Here is a 16,111-nt window from a genome sequence, read left to right as displayed (position 1 = left end):
TCTTAATACCTGATGCTTTCAATGTTCCATTGCCAAGCATGATGTTATTTTTGTGTCTTGTATTATGTTGTGTGTTTGTAGTTACATTTGGCTCATACAAATTCTTTAATGATGTCTGTTTCAGTTCCTTTGAGCAAACACCTTTTTTTTTTTTTTTGTCCTCCTGTTTAGCTTAGTGAAAACTTGCTCACAGTTTCTCTCAGAGGGCTCATGAGTTCCAGTATCTGCCTTGATGATTCTTTTTGACTCGTGGTTGTTGCAGTCCCCTTCAGAGTTTCTGACATTGGCTCCTGGAGAACCTTTTCCGTCCGTTCTCTCAGCTTACCGAATCTTCTCCCAGGCCATTGTCCTACGTTAGCTGTCAGTAACAATTAGGTTCCTCAGCTTGTCAGGTTTTCCCTAGACTGTAATAGTTAGAGTGTAGCTAACAGGTCCGTGGAGGGATCTTTCCCCTCTGTTAGGCTCTTGGGGGACTGAATCTGGAGTACTGTGTCCAGTATTGGACACTGGAGTACTGAAAAATCACTGTCCTATTAGAGTGAGTCCAGCAGAGCCTACCAAGCTGGTGTCCAGGAGGTGCTCAGAGTGTTAGAGGTCTTTTCCAACCATAATGATTTTATGATTTTACATGTAAGACGACATAAGTGACTCATCGCATCATCAGAGATGGTGACCACGGATGATCCAGAACAGTTTGTGTACGTATTGGTGAAATCTTTGAAGTCATTCAGATGTTTTATTCAGATACCATCTTATCCAGTAGAAAAGCCCAGGAGTGATCTTGCATCTGTTCTGGAGGCTGCATTTCCTAAACTTGGAAGCACAGTTCTACACACCTGCTCAGAGGGTTTCAGGTGCCATACTCTTTATAGTTGTTTGCCCATGATTTGTTAAGAGTTCAGCAATAGGCGCAGAGGTGGCAGTGCTCAAGGATGCTGCACATCTCTGCGTCTGGTGTGCCCTGATCAGTCATGCAGCTGACATTGAATTTCGATTATGATGTCCACTCTTTGCAGGAAGCTTTGTGGTGTAAAATACTCTTGTAAGAATTGGGTTGCTGGCTTCTAAAACCCTCTGACCTTTGAGTAGTTTCAGAAAGAGAAATCTACCTTTTGTATCACCAGTAGACGGGGAGGTACCTGCAGTACAAAAGATTTGGATACCTAGTCACAAGTACTGCCTTACATAGGGTCATCTCTTTGCTAACCATCTCTGATCTTCATACATTAACACTAATTAACTGTACAAAAGAATACCTATTCTTAAAGGTAGCAGTCTTAATCTCTAATTTGCTATTTCTCTGTTGGAATACAAACTCTGAATTACCTACTTAAATTCAGGCTACCACTTTGTGAGCAGTGACAGAAGCCTTTTGTTTTGCAGGGTAGTAAGAGGGAGGTAGTTCAAAAGAGCAATTTCATCAGTAAGCAAACATGGTAATAGTTTGAAACAAGTGTGAGCAGACTTGTCAGGTTAAAATCTGTTTGAGGTAATGTTGTTATGATTAATGCAACATCAGCCAAATTGTATGTCTGATGATATCTGTTGGAGTCACTTGGAGGGTGTTTGATAACTTGTTTTATGTCTGACTCAGGTTTGACAGAATTAGTGTTGGTAAGCCATGTTATAAATCCAAGCCATTTCTATATTCGGAGGTACTCACAGAGGAAAGAAGCTTTGGCGTTGGAGAAGAAATTGGAAAACTTCTGTTGTAATAAGAGTTCGTATCTCTGGCCTTCAGACATTTTGGAACTAGGTAAATGGTTAATTTTTAAAGGTCTTCATGGCTTAAAATACTACCCTGCAATATGCATTCCTTAGTGTCATGCTCCTTTTTTTATTCTCTCCCCTGCCCCTTTACATAGTAAAGCAGTCCTTATATGTTCTGGAATCTACAATTAATTGTTTTAGAGAAACATTGTACACGTGATTTGGTAAAGTAGGCTTTTATTAAAACCCATGAACAAAACCAGTAGAATTAAAAAAACCTGCAGTTCTTCTCAACCTCAACAAACTGAGTATGTTGAGTAACCAGAGCAGTTGAAACACCTGGCTGTGAACTTCATGTTTTCCAGCATTAGGTGGCAATGGTTAACTGGTAGCTTTTTCAGTATACAGCTTGTAATGATGAGCCTAATTCTTTAACTATGTCAGTAAATCAGCTTTCTATCATGCAAGCAACATTCCCTTCTAGTGGATATGATTTTTTTTTTTTAATTCACTGAATAGAAACCATTCTAGGAGTAAAAATAAAAGGTAATAATACGTTGCTAAATCACTAAAATTATTTTCTAATCCACATGTTGATAATGTTGCCCACTTCTAGAATGTGTTTAGAAAACTGATGAAAAGTATATCATAACCTTATATATGAATGTTTTTTTGCCACTTTACTAAGAGGTAAAGAAAGTTTGCCAGAAATGACTTCTTAATACAAACCAAACACTTCCTAGCCTTATGAACACTGTGTAAATGAAGGTGGAGGGAATTTCTAGTGGCTCTTGAGACAGGGTTTTTACTGTCTGTCTTTATTTTAACAATAGCACTTTTACTATGTGTGTGGAGAATGGGAACAAGGGAATACTATGTATAACTGTAGTAATAATTCTAGTGTGAAATGCTTAAAAATACTTAATTTAGCCCTTTTTATTTGCTTCCATATAGGTGCTAGAACTTTTATTAAGAGTAAGGAAACTGGAATGTGGTGCCGTGGAACTATCACTGAACTAATTCCCCTAGAAAGTAAAAGTCAGAGGAAGCCTTGTGGTCCAATAAGATACAAAGTGTGTGATGTTGCATTGCTGAAAGTATTCCTGATTGATGTTGGAAGCTCTGTAGTTTTAACTTTCTCAGGGTATGTTTCCAGAGAGAGGTTTTTGTCTACAGTTGTTGTCCTTAACTGTTGTTACTCAAGAAGATCTCTGCTGAGAAACAAGTCCTTCCTCAGCTTCACACAAGCAGATAACCAGATATCCAAATGACACTAATATCCTCTACGTACGTATTTCCCACAGGAAAAGTGGCAGTGTATTTAATTACAGAAGTGTACCAGCCTTCATACATTGAAATATTTAACTTAGGCTTGTGTTGTAAAAGAGAGCATGTGAGTCCTCAATGCTTAAAAAAAGAAAGAAAAAAAAGAAAAAAATTATTTCATTGAGACTTTCTAGTTCTGTTTCATTGACATAACATTATGCCAGGTGCTGCAATAATGACCTCTGTTGTGAATCTGGGGTTTGGTTTGGGGCTTTTCAGGTGTCGGGTTTGATTTTTTTAAGTTCGTACTGCATTTATTCCCATTGAACATTAGATGTGATCCCACTGAAAGGCCTGATCCTGCTGCTCTGCAAACTATTGAAACAGATGACATTTGTCTGTTTGTGAGGAAGTCTGATCAGCGTATTGAGGCAGAACTTGCAGCTGTTCCTCCTTTAGCAGTACGGTGTTCATTGAAGGATGTTGTTCCCAAAAATACAGTAAGTACAAGCCACTTGAAGTATTTCAGGAGCTTTTTTTCCTTAAGATTTATACTAAAGAACTTAAATATGCAATTTATTCCACTATAAACAGAATTAAATTTAAGAGTACAGATGTAAATAGATGGGTTGCACTGCTTTTGTTGGAAAGGAAACGAGCTTATAGCAGTCTGTCTTAAAAAGCCTCTGGGTTTACAAATATGTATTTTGGGCTTAAATCTCACTACTCTTAATTTAGACCTGTTCTTTTGTCCAACTTAAAAACAAATTCCAGAACTGATACTTTTATTTCATGTCTGTCTGATAATGGTATGCAAGTAGTAACTTACAAAAATCATCCAGAGAAGAAATGGCTTCAGAATTTTTAAAAGAATCTTTTCAGGGATTGTCCTTTTCTTAATTAAAACTTTTTGCCACCTATTGAAAAGGGTTTGTTCTCTTTCAGTATAATAACAAGTAAAGTACTGTCAGTCTTTATTCCATTACAAAGAAAAGGATAATATTGCAGCATTATTTTCTCCAGTATTCACTTTTTATTAGGTTTCCTTTATTTTTGCCGCATTCACATGGGAATGAACTATGTCCAATACAGCTGTGTATTTCTGGCAGTATCACTGCTAGTCGGTTTGGGGTTTTTTTTTACCAGAGTGATGTTGACTGAAATAACTTTAAAGAGGAAAGATCTGGAATAATTTTCACAAATGTGGGTAAAATACCTTCCTTATATGTGCTTCCATTTTCTTCACACCTAGAAGTCTCAGACTTGCATAATCAAATGAGAAATGCATTAACTTGATCCCAGAGAAATAAATTCTGACAGGCTTTGAGGTAGACAAAACATCATACAGGATGTTGTGGAGAGGAGGAATGTGTAAATTACCTAAAGTATATTGTACATTTATGTAAAGACATAAGAAGGTAATAACCTTACACATGAATTGGGAGAGCAGAAATGTAAGTCATGAAATGAAAGAGCATAAGACAATTCTAGTTGATCTGTCAGAACAACCAGAGGGGATTAAAACTTGAGTCTTCGGAGGAAACATGCTGGAAACTGCAGCCCTTTGATCTGACTCAGTTTTATACAGTTAAATACACTTATTAATCCATCATAAAAAATTCTATTTAGTGCTGTCCTAACTACAGACTAGACAGTCTAACTGTGTTCAGTATTTCATCTGTGCCTTCTTACTTGTATTTTATTTTTAATTGCTATTTGTATTTTTTGTTTTAACATTCTCTGACATCTTCATAACTTTTTCTTTCTAACACAGGGTGAAGGTTGGGGAGAGGAAGCAAAGAAAAAATTTTTAGAACTGGTAAATAATAAAGTTGTTTCAATGATCGTATTTAGAGAAGAGGATGGTGTTCTCATTGTGGATTTGAGAAAACCTCCATTCAGTGAAACAAGCAGTAACATACCAGTGTCTCTCAAGGATGCATTAGTTTTCTTGGATTTGGCAAGGTACGTGTTTTCCTTTAGTTTATGCTCCCGTGCCATAATTGATAATGGAATAATGCTTGCAAAGTGAAGCACACAGAGAAAGGTCATTGTTTATTTTGAGCATAACGAGTTATGATGGCTGGAGCAGTGGGAGATAATTTTTTACTGCATTTGTATTCCTTAGTTAATTGCTTTTTCTTTTGAGGAAAAGGAAATCTGAAAGAAAATGGTTTGTCAATGTGTAGTGGAATCTCACCTTTTACTTTATGTTCTTTTACAATGTAAATAGTACACTACTGCATCCCAAATAAATACTTTTTTAGGAACCAGCTGCCATATATCATATATCATTGTTTATATGTTACATTTGTGATAGGACAAGATAGAGATAATGGACTCTACCAACTTCAAGAAGGAAAGTTTAAGCTATAGATATAAACATGAATCAAGTTACTTTTATAGGACCATTTTGTGGGTTTTTTTATGAATATGAAAGGGTTCCTTCTCAGTTAAAGTTAACTGAATTTATTCCAGATTTCATTTTGTTTACCTTAGGTTTAGACTACAGCTTCCCAGTCAATTAGAAAATACTACCATCTTGCACTACAGTCCACCTAATATTCCACAAGAAGGAGAAGAAGTCTTTGTAGTAGTTTGTCACATTAATAGTCCAAGTGATTTCTACCTCCAGTTGGTAAGTTTAGAAATAGTGTCTTTTTAAATAAAACCAAACAGACATTTTAATGTTGAGCTACTTGTAGTCCACACTAAATAAGCTGTAACTTCCATTAAGTTCTGTCACTCAGTGTTAGGATTCCTAGATTTAACAAATAATGTTAATTCCTGCAATCCTAGTTTTGTCCTAGATTAATTCCAGGAGTTCTTAGAATACAGGAAAGTTGACATTTTTTGCCAGTTATGTTACATGGTTAATTCCTATGTGTGTATGCAGTGTTTTACTGTTTAGAATGGTGATTGAACAGGGCAATACTCAGCAATTGTTAGGCTCTTTAATTCACTTCATGTATTCAGAACCACTTTTTAATTTTGTGAGGAAGACGAGAAAGTATACTACTAGAAAAAAAATAACCCTTTAAAGAGCAAAAATGCCATGAAAAAAGAACATCAGGTATGTATATATGTTTTGGGGGTTTATTTTATTTTAGAGAGAGAACCTGGAATCTTTTCCAGAGAAAATTCAGGAGTTATATAAACATGACTGTGGAGAAGACTCAGAAATTTTCTACCCAGTTGAAGGCCAAGCTTGTATTGCAAAACAAGAGGATGGGAATTGGTACAGAGCACAGATTGTAGGTGAGGTATTGATTCTTTCACTCTAATGCTGGGTTGCGAAATCAGTTGTGCAGCTAAATCAGAGTCACACACTGGATATAAACAGTAACAAATAGCCATTGTTTTTCCTAAGGATTCTGGTACTAACAGGTTCATAAAGTCAGCAGTATTATTTCATATTCTTTTGCTATTAATAGACTGGTTATACATCTGCTTTGTTTTTTTAAATAAAAAGAAGCGGTATAGTTCATTTTCTAGAGACCGTTGAAATTCTACGATATAATTATTTTAAATAATATTTCACTTACTATTACAGTTTGAACTACAGATTTGGCTATTATAGCCAGCCCATGAGTGTATGTAGTGTTGGTTAATAATTCTCTATAGTAATTCCAAAGGGGTTGGGGAGGATGTGCTTATGCTGACCTCTGTGTTGCCTGTATGGGAAACGTGGCGTGTCTGTATGCTTACATGTCTACTGGGCATGTGTTTAGTGTGCCAGTGTCTCATAAAGAGGTTAGGTGTTAGGGGACCCAAATGCCAGCACTGTCACTTCAGGAACCTGAAATGGCTGGCTCTTAAAGAAAATTTTGTATTGAACTATTATACTGTGTGAATGATTATATGGTGGGAAATTTCAGTTTTGCTCTGAATTTCTGGTGCTTTAACTTGCATCAGATAACTATTTTTTTGTTCTAGTAACTTGGGTTATTTTTCTCGAAGGGCTACCAAGTTGTCAAGAAGTTACAGTAAAGTATGTTGACTACGGCAGCACTGCTAACTTACCTCATAAAGACATACGCAGAGTAAAAGAGGAGTTTCTAAGCTTTCCAGAAAAGGTAAATAAGTGCTTGCCTGGATTAAGCACTCAGAATTTTGCTGGGGTTTACGATGTGACTGACTTAATATGTTTTGGGTGTACATCTTTGCTTTTTAAATAAAATAATTTTTAAGGCTTTAGAATTCTTTGAAACATGAATGAACACAGGATTGGAAAGTCAAGCATTCAGAAGGTAAGAGTATCAGAAATGAGGTTGCTTTTGCAGCTTTATCGTGTTGCAAGTAAGCATTGATAAGGCAAGGAGAAGTAAGCTCTTTCTATTGCAGCAAGCATGTATCTGAATTTGAGGTTCATGCTCAGCTTCTGGGAAGAGTTACCACTACTAAAGCATGTAGTGGTAACATGGAACCAGAAGCCAAGGTCATGCAGTCTTGTATGAGTGCAAAGCAAAATCTGTGATTCGATTGTAATGAGATGGTCCTGATACATATGTGATATTGGATGCATAATTTTGGGTTATTCCTCAGGCAGTCAGGTGTAGGCTGGCTTGTATTGAGCCTTTTAAAGGGACAAATGAGTGGAACAGAGAAGCCAAGAGAAGATTTGAAGAAATTACTGAAGATAAACTTATACTGTGTTCGGTAATTGGTAAGTTATCAGAGTGTATTAATCTTTCTTTACATATTATTAAGTTGACTTAAATGTAAAACATCCACTTACATATTTAAAATAGTATTTATTTGAAATGCTTATGTTCATACATGTTGGAGGTACCCTGGAGTGAGTGTCTAAACGTGAACTAACTGGGGGAGATGTAACAGATAGAACCTCTGACAAAACCTCTCTTTGTCTTCTCTTACACACAGCGCCAGCATTAGTTGATAAAAGTATTCTGGTGCATTCAGATGGGCTTGTTTCCATAAGTACTAGCTATTCTTGACACTTCCTAACATCATTAGTAGCAGGGAGTGTGAATGTTGCCACTCTAAAACATTGCCCCCAGAAAAAAGGAATTTCAGATAACATACATGCCTTAGTAGGATTTTTCTTAATACTGTTTATTGTTCACATGCAGCTTGTTACTTTTCAGCCCCTGTTGGTTTGGAACTCACAGCATAAATGGAATTAAATGTAGCAGTTGGTTTCTTTGTACAACAGTGTTTTGTAATGATTGTTGTATTTTCAGTGAATTTTAGATATGTGCAGAGCTAAGCCTCTACATATTGTTGATGTTCAGAATTAATTATTTTATATATCAAATGTAATTTTACAAAATTCTGTCTTCTAGTACCATTTATTGTACCTGTAAAATGACTTTTTATACTTTTTATACTGTCAGTAATTGGCACTAACTATGTTTATATTATTAATTCACAGAAATTTTAGATAACAGCATCTTATCTGTTGAACTCTTCAATTCCTCTGCTAATAATGGGAGAAAGTTTAGTATTAACTGCCAGCTAGTTGAAGAAGACCTAGCATCCTACATACCTGGGTAAATACACTGTTCATGACTTAAAGTATTTGGAAATACTGAATTTGTGTATCAAAATTACTGGCCTCTGTACGTCACCTCCAGTGGCTGGAATTTACCACATTTGTGATAATTGAATTTACAAATCACATTTATCTGGTATAAGTTAGAGTGTAACTCTGCAGCTTGATAGTTGAATTCTCAAACTAAGTCTTGACTAACATAATGTGTTGAAGTTGTAATTGATTGAAAAGTTGGAGATTAAATGTTTTCATCATACTTGTACTGTCCTTAAGTACCAGATCTTCCCAAAGTGTTCATTGTTAAAGTTCCCATTCCCCTGTAGTAAGAAAAGAAATGTGTTTGTGTAACCTGCACCTAAGGTAAGTCATCTCTTTGGAAGGTCTGTTACTAAAAAACACTCAGGTGTTTCTTCAGCTGTGGTAGCAACAAGAAATATTGGGAAGTGTGTTGGGGATAATGAGGCTCATAAGGATATAACACTACTGCATTTAATCTGCTGGCTTTTTATAGATATAATCCCTGGGCTGTATTCATGAAAATCTACGATTATTCTTCCATTAAAAATGTTTGAATACTGATGGAAATAGATTGTTCAAAAGGAAGTTTTTATTCCAGAAGGAAATTCCTGTATTTGCTTTTTTCAGGAGGAAGCATATAAGTGGATTTTCATCTCTTAACTCAGAAATACAACTGAATTGTAGTAACACTTAATTCTTGAATTTGTCACAGCCACAGTTTTTAGTAAGATTTTTGTAAAGTTAAGCAGCTTTATTTAAACCTGAACAACTGAGTTGTTTTGTCACTGTCACTAAGGTATTTTGTTGTGTTGCATCTATACTTAGATGGCTGCTTCCAGCCTTCAATCAAGTGTATATCATTTTAACATAAGTTGCTGTGTAACACTGGTAACTTGACTAATCTTGATTTTTTTCGTCACTTACGCACTTCTCCTTTGGTTTGAGTGGGGAGAAAATGAAAGAAGCAGGAGCAAGAAAACTCATGGGTCAAAATGAAGGCAGAGAAATTGCTTACCAAGTACTGTTGCAGGCGTAACAGAATTAATTTAACTAGTTATTACTAATTAGCATAATTGTTCGATTTCTGATTCAGGCATTGGTACACAAAAGACAAACATCTATAGCAGCTACCCTCCCCCTTCCCCTGGATCAAATTTACTCCAAGCACCTCTTGTCCCCCTCCTACGCTCAGGTTACACTCAGTCTCTTCAGGGAGGCAGTGAGCAGTGCAGGGGGTTGGGTTCAGGGCACAGCAGTTTATCAGTGTTGCTCCTTCTTTTTGTCTTGTGCTTCAGCATGGACCCTCTACAGGCCTCTGTCCCTCAGGATTGGGCCTCTTGCCTCACAAAATACCTTCTATTCTTAGGATCTTGGGGTTCCCTATGTTGTCTCGTCAGTTCCTCCTCTCTCTCTCCTTGGTGTTTTCTGCTCTTCATTAAATTAGCAGTGCCATCAGCTTCACTGGAGGAAGTGCTCAGCCCTGCCCTGTGGAGGGGGTGTTGCAGAGCTGGGTCTGCCATGGAGCAGCACACGGCCTCTCCTGTCACAGGTCGCCCCTTCAGCCCCTGTTCCCAGCTACCAACATAACACCCAGTGCACCGTGTTTTTTAGTTGGAATTATGTTCCTGTTGGGGAGCAGGGGCAAAGGGGTGGTTTGTGGGGACTTCTGGCTTGCTCTGTTTTCCGTTGTGTGTGGGTATCTAGCTGTTCAGAGGTCATTTGTCACTCTTTCTCACTGAATTTCCCATTTGTGAAGATGTCTGTGAAAAGGCAAGACTGGATAATGTAAACCTACTGTAGGTCATTTAGAGTCACACTTGTGGTATGACTACCTTCCATGTTTAATGCAGTTGAGGGATACCCAAGTCTCCTCTAAACTAGCATAATGTAAAGCAAGAGAACACAGTGCTCTGTTAAAGCTGACTTGCTGATAGGCAAACATCAGTGACCTTACTCTTATGTTGGGATAGGAGGTAGACCATACAGAATTCCAGAATGAAACCTTGGAGTCTGAAATCCATTCCAAATTGATAGTCTTTTTCCTGATGAATCTGTGATTATAATGCCATTGTGGAGTTACTAGAAAGGGGGTTGTAAGGCATGTAACATGTATTCCACTTGGGAGACTTCTCTGTGGCAGATTGTCTCTGTGCATTTCATAGTTCAGACTAGTTGTTCACAAGGTAAGCATATTTCTGAGCTAGGGTGTGCATTTCTTTCCTGGTTCTGCAAGTTAACTGTTTTACCCAGCAGTTTCCAAATACCTGCATCAGGAAGATTCATGTAAACTTCCGATGTAGTGGATGATTCAATACTTAAATACAAAGGAATTTTCTCTCTGACAGAGCACTTCACTTTCTTCTCCTGAAGGAGAAGACAGGTGGTTAGGTCTCTGAAAAGAGAAAATAATTTCCTCTCAGAGGCCAAGTAATGGCCAACAGTTAAACTCAGGCTTGCTGTCTCCTTCAGTCAGTGATATTTGCAAGAAACCAGTTCTTTTGCATTAAAGGATGTTTCTTCAGACTGCAATCCGTTACAGTCTCTAGGTGGCATAATCCATGCAGACTTGTGCTAAGGTGGGCTGTGGCTCAAAATACACAGCAGGCAACTCTTGATTGCTGCTGGGCTTTATTTTATCCAATCCACACAATTTAAACAAGTTTTCGTCAAGGTATTGCCATGACTGTGTTTCATCTAACACTCTACTTAGGAAAGTGCTGGTACCAGTTAATGTTGTATTTTTATCCTTAGGGAATGCTAGAAAGGTAAATGTTTTGCTAATGTTAATATTCCTTACTTCTGAAAGGAATATTTACACATTGTAGGAGTTGAATGTTGCAGCTTTTACTCAGGGACAACATTGCTTTAGAGAAGCATGATCCTAGTAATTTGATATCTTTTAAGCCAAACACGAACATTGGGGTTCAGCTTTCACTGGCAGCGTGGAATGCATAGTGTTTCCATGTGACATAAAAATGTGCAATGAAACCTTCCAAAGGAGGAAAAAAAGTGTTACTGTCGTGAGAGTTTCATAAATAGCATTTATAAATGTTTGTGTTTTATTGGGATTTTTTTCTGCTTTTTAAAGTTATGATTCTTGTCACGTCAAAATGGGATTATCGAGTGATTTTCACTTTGTTTAAAATGTGTTTAAACTTTCCACTCTAATTATTTTGTGCTCTTTACAGGTACACCAGAAGTACTGCAGTAGGGCCCAATGAAATATGGGATGATCCTCTAGAAGAAAATCCTAAAAGCTCGGAAGTTTTAAATCCTGTAGACATGGAACCTGTGGATGAAGGACATTTCAGATTGGTTTCTAGCAAAGAGATACATGGGAGAGTTAGTCACGTTGTGTCTCCTAGTAAAATTTTTGTACAATTGCTGTCATCAGAAAATATACTGAAAAGGTACTAAAATTCAAAGAACTTTTCTTGAGTTAAGATGTTCTTACTACAGAGTGGTTAGGTGTATAGTTAGAACAAATTCTGAATAGAGTTGCATTTGACACTGTACTTTTTGAAGGCTGCTGACTTATGTTCCTTTGTTGAGGAAAGCATAGGAACAAAAGACAAGTTGGCACTATGCTGTAGTTTATTAATACTTCTGATTCCGAATTAAGTACATGATCTGACTCCTATTTCAAATCAGTTTTAATGTAGTAAGTATCGGGGCCAATGCAACACTGTCCAGAAAGATTGAATCTTTTTCTTTCTTTTCTCTTTCCCATTCCTTCATTAGAGGTCTGGTTAAATAATACCAGTATCCTAAGTCATAGAATTACTATAGTAGTAGTAATATTTTTCATCATGATTCCAGTAAACTGTTAGGAAGTTTGAAGAAAATTTCTAGACATAGTGTTTCAGCCATCTTTTGGTAGATATTTAGGTAACATTTAGGTAGTAGTGCCTGCTGTTTGAAGACAATTAAGTGGACATGTTGTGACGTACCGTAAGTTGCTTATTTTCTTATTTATCTTTTTACCTTCTTGGTTGTAACTACCTAGAGTTCCATTTAATTAGTCATGACGCTAAATGAGCACCATGCTCTCAAACTGCCAAGAGAAAACACTGAATCTTTCAAATAGGGCTATATAATGTGGTCAGGATCGCTCAGATTAATTCCATGGTTTAAGAAAACATGGTAGGTTTACAGAATTTTAATCAGGGTGCATGTGTTTTGTAGCTCCCATTTCATGTATTTCTGTGTCATGAAGAAAAACTACAATACTATGTGTCTGTTAAACAGCTGCTCAAACTTTACTGTATGCTAGTTAAACAGTGATGGACTCAATAAGCCCTTTATTCATTCTGTAAAATTTTACCACTAGAAAAGTCTCTTTTGAATGTTAGTTTGCAGGAGGAGATGGCTTCCATTTACAAAGAATCCCAGCCACAGTCTGTGAAGTGGGAAAGTAGTATGCACTGTGCTGTTTACGTACGTGATGTGGGACAGTGGCAAAGAGGTCAAATAAATAGGATTGTCTCCGAAACAAGTGCAGAGGTAAACAGGTTTCATGCCTTCATTTCTAAACTTGTAAGCATTCATTGATTAAAATAAGGTCATATCTTTGCTTCTTACTTCTGTGTTAATATTTTCTCATATGGTCTCTTGCTTTTCTGGAGAGTTAAGTTGTACGTTGCTGCAAATAAGTTGATTGTCTCATCAAAACTCAAATGCCTTTAGCAGGGAACCTGGTAGTTGAGGAAGGCTCAGGAAGTAGACTTCCTGTATGTGTACACTAAATTTTGGAACATGGTTCAGACTCCCAAGATATAGTCTTAATAATTTAGATTCCAGAAGGTGTGTGAAAATGAAGGTCACAGTAATTCAAACTTAACGATCCTTGTTAAAAGAAGGTGCCAGTTGAACCACATGCAACACCACAGAAACATACGTAGTCGTGCTGTTGCTTGAACCCTAAACTGGTGGTGATGCACTTTGCCATGTAGGTATAACGTCTTCCAGAGTAACCTCTCACACAGTGCTGCTTTAAACGTATTTTGTTACACCAATTTGAAAATAGTGAGCATCAGAAAAAGCATTTTGTGACTAGATACTTACTTGCCTCAAAAATAAGAGTGGCTTTGTAATCATACAGATAATCTAGGACGGGGTTACCATTGGTTCTCTACACCATCATTGGGTTATGCCCAGGGGTCTTCTTAGTAGGAAGCATAAGTGAGAATTCCTGTACTTCTGGTTTGCAGCATCTGCTTTCTGAGCCTAAGAGCCCTCAAAAAGCTATTAACCACATCAGAATAAAAAGCAGGGGTTGAAGGGGAGCGATTTCAGCAATTTTTGGTTTTACAAAAGGTCTGTAAATTCATTTAACCCCCTTTGAGCACATTTGTGTGGTTCGTCTCCTTGCTGTGCTGTGGTAGTCATTTGTATTGTGTGATGAAGATTACCAAGATTCAACAAATGGCTTTTGCAATGCTTGAAATTTTTTTAACCTCTTCAGGCATGCTTTGAATTGTCATTCCTTACAGATAACTCTGAGAGGTTTTTTTCTGTTTGATTTTGTTTCTTGCCTGTAATAGGTAGTACTTTACGATTCTGGAGCTGAAAAAACAGTGGAGATCAGCTGTCTAAGAAAACTTGAGGAAAGTATGAAGATAATTCGGACATTAGCAATAGAATGTTCATTGACAGATATAAGGTAGGCTTTCCCTTATACTGAGTTACAGCGTTAGAAACTAATGATGATATAATTTATTTTCCTGTATAAGCACTGATTATCTAAGATTTGGATGTGGTTTCCTTTTTGAATAAAGAAGAAATGGGGTGGTGGCTGTGATTTTGTTTTGTAAAGGTTTGGGGGGTTTTTTAAGGGTTATACTACATAGCAGTAAAACGGAAACTGTGCTGTAGAAATAAATAGTATTTATAGGATGAATTAGAAAATAGTGAACAGATTTATTTTACTGAATTGTTTTTCCCTCGGCTGAGAATTTGAGATTAATCAAATCTTACAAAACTGCATAGAAGATCTCTTCTAGACTGTTAAGACAGGTGTCATACTTCTGGAACTTGTTGTCCTCCTCACTTTAAAATTTTGGGGTTATACTTCTTTTATCCTTCCTGTCATAAAAATCGAGAAATGAATAATCATTTCATTTTACTGTTGATTAATGGAGATTGTGGGGTTTTTTCCCTGACAGTTCAGGAAGTTTGGGAAAAAAAAAAAAAAGAATTCTCAGTAAGGGGAAGGGTTTATGGTTAGTCTCAGGAGATGCCAACTTCTCTATCATTTGTTCTGTGTTAGACCAACAGGTGGAAGCACACAGTGGACAGCAACAGTGTGTGAATTCTTATCCTCTTTCCTAACCGGAGTACAAGTAAAAATAATCATACAGGTTTGTAATCAAATCCAGTAGTATTTGTAAAATTTCTGCCAGGCTGTCTGTTAATTTAGTTTTTTTCTGAATGATTTACTCTTAAAAGTCCTGAATGGAACTTGCTTAGATAGCTGTTTGCTGTAGGGAAAAAGCTATATTCTTCTTTATAGGAGAAGGTATTTTCTTCTTTCTACTCTGTTTGTGTTATTCACCAGAGCATTAGAGCAGTTTGGCTACCTAGTGTGGAAAGAACTTAGTCTTAAATATATTTAGTTACTGGAGAATAATATCTGTATTTTTGGAATCACTGGGTGCTGACATCATTTATGGACAGATAAGCAAGATGCTCAAGTTGTTGGTGAGAATGATTTCAGCAGTTACTATATTAGTTTTCAGGCATCAAAGACGGAAAGAATCCAGTGGTGTTTCAACGTCATTAGTAATTGATTTCTTTTTCCCCTCTATTAAAAAAAAGTACTAATTTAAGGGTTTGATTTGTTCAGTGTCTGTTGGAGCTGCCATTGAGGTTTTACATTATGTAAGGAAATAAAAGCAGTGATGAGTGAAGTTACCCACAGAGTGGGTTTAAAGCTCATGCTGGAGGAAAGCAAGTGTCTGGCAGCTGATTCTAATAAAACAAGGTGAAAAAGCAAGGTTGTATTCTGTTACTTCCTTTTTAATGCCATGTTCATAATAGTTGGTAAAATTTTGGGAACTGTCACATGGATTAAATTTTTGTCTTCTGATGGGGATGTCAGTTGTTCAAGGATGTCTGATTTGCAGTCAGTACCAATAAAATGAAAAATCTACCTGTAGTTTAGAGGAAATGTATATTGTAATGTGTTGTCCAACTCTCTCATTTTTTCCAGGAAAGTGATGGGGCGTGTGCATTGCCTGTGAAAATTCTTTTCAAAGATAAAACAGGAAAAGTGATTGATACTTCTGAATACCTTATTGAACAGGGTTTGGCTCTTAGAAGCAGAAGGTTTGGATGCTTTTATATTCTTTCAGATTCTGATATTCACACTGGGATATGCTAATGAATAATTTAAAAATTTGGATTGTCCTCTACAGCATGTGTAGCAACAGAACTCCATCTTCAGTGAACTTATTTGAGCATAATGTTATTTATTGTATCCACTGCACATATCAGTTCTCTGTGTTGGTAGACAAGATGTTTGACAGTATTTTAACAAGCATTTGTCACCTTTTATGTGTTTGTTTTTTATTTCTATTATTTTATGCTTTGACACTTCTCAAG

The 16,111-nt window shown here is 36.8% G+C and overlaps 1 protein-coding gene across 1 annotated transcript in view; it reads left to right on the top strand.

Annotated features, from left to right (window-relative positions):
• The window catches only part of RNF17 (ring finger protein 17), a 40,937-nt gene that overhangs the window by 12,497 nt on the left and 12,329 nt on the right, over nt 1-16,111 (top strand). The window contains exons 12-25 of the mRNA XM_032680479.1: nt 1,595-1,756; nt 2,665-2,854; nt 3,311-3,476; nt 4,751-4,941; nt 5,476-5,614; nt 6,087-6,234; nt 6,937-7,052; nt 7,522-7,642; nt 8,372-8,489; nt 11,698-11,919; nt 12,862-13,012; nt 14,053-14,171; nt 14,778-14,868; nt 15,720-15,835. Of these exons, the coding sequence (XP_032536370.1) occupies nt 1,595-1,756; nt 2,665-2,854; nt 3,311-3,476; nt 4,751-4,941; nt 5,476-5,614; nt 6,087-6,234; nt 6,937-7,052; nt 7,522-7,642; nt 8,372-8,489; nt 11,698-11,919; nt 12,862-13,012; nt 14,053-14,171; nt 14,778-14,868; nt 15,720-15,835 (2,050 nt within the window). The remainder of the gene's footprint in view (nt 1-1,594; nt 1,757-2,664; nt 2,855-3,310; nt 3,477-4,750; nt 4,942-5,475; nt 5,615-6,086; nt 6,235-6,936; nt 7,053-7,521; nt 7,643-8,371; nt 8,490-11,697; nt 11,920-12,861; nt 13,013-14,052; nt 14,172-14,777; nt 14,869-15,719; nt 15,836-16,111) is intronic.

The sequence above is a fragment of the Chiroxiphia lanceolata genome, chromosome 2 (genome assembly GCF_009829145.1).
Source record: "Chiroxiphia lanceolata isolate bChiLan1 chromosome 2, bChiLan1.pri, whole genome shotgun sequence".
In the NCBI taxonomy this organism is placed as follows: domain Eukaryota; kingdom Metazoa; phylum Chordata; class Aves; order Passeriformes; family Pipridae; genus Chiroxiphia; species Chiroxiphia lanceolata.
Note: the sequence above shows the minus strand (reverse complement) of the source record. Positions and strands in the feature narration are given on the sequence as shown.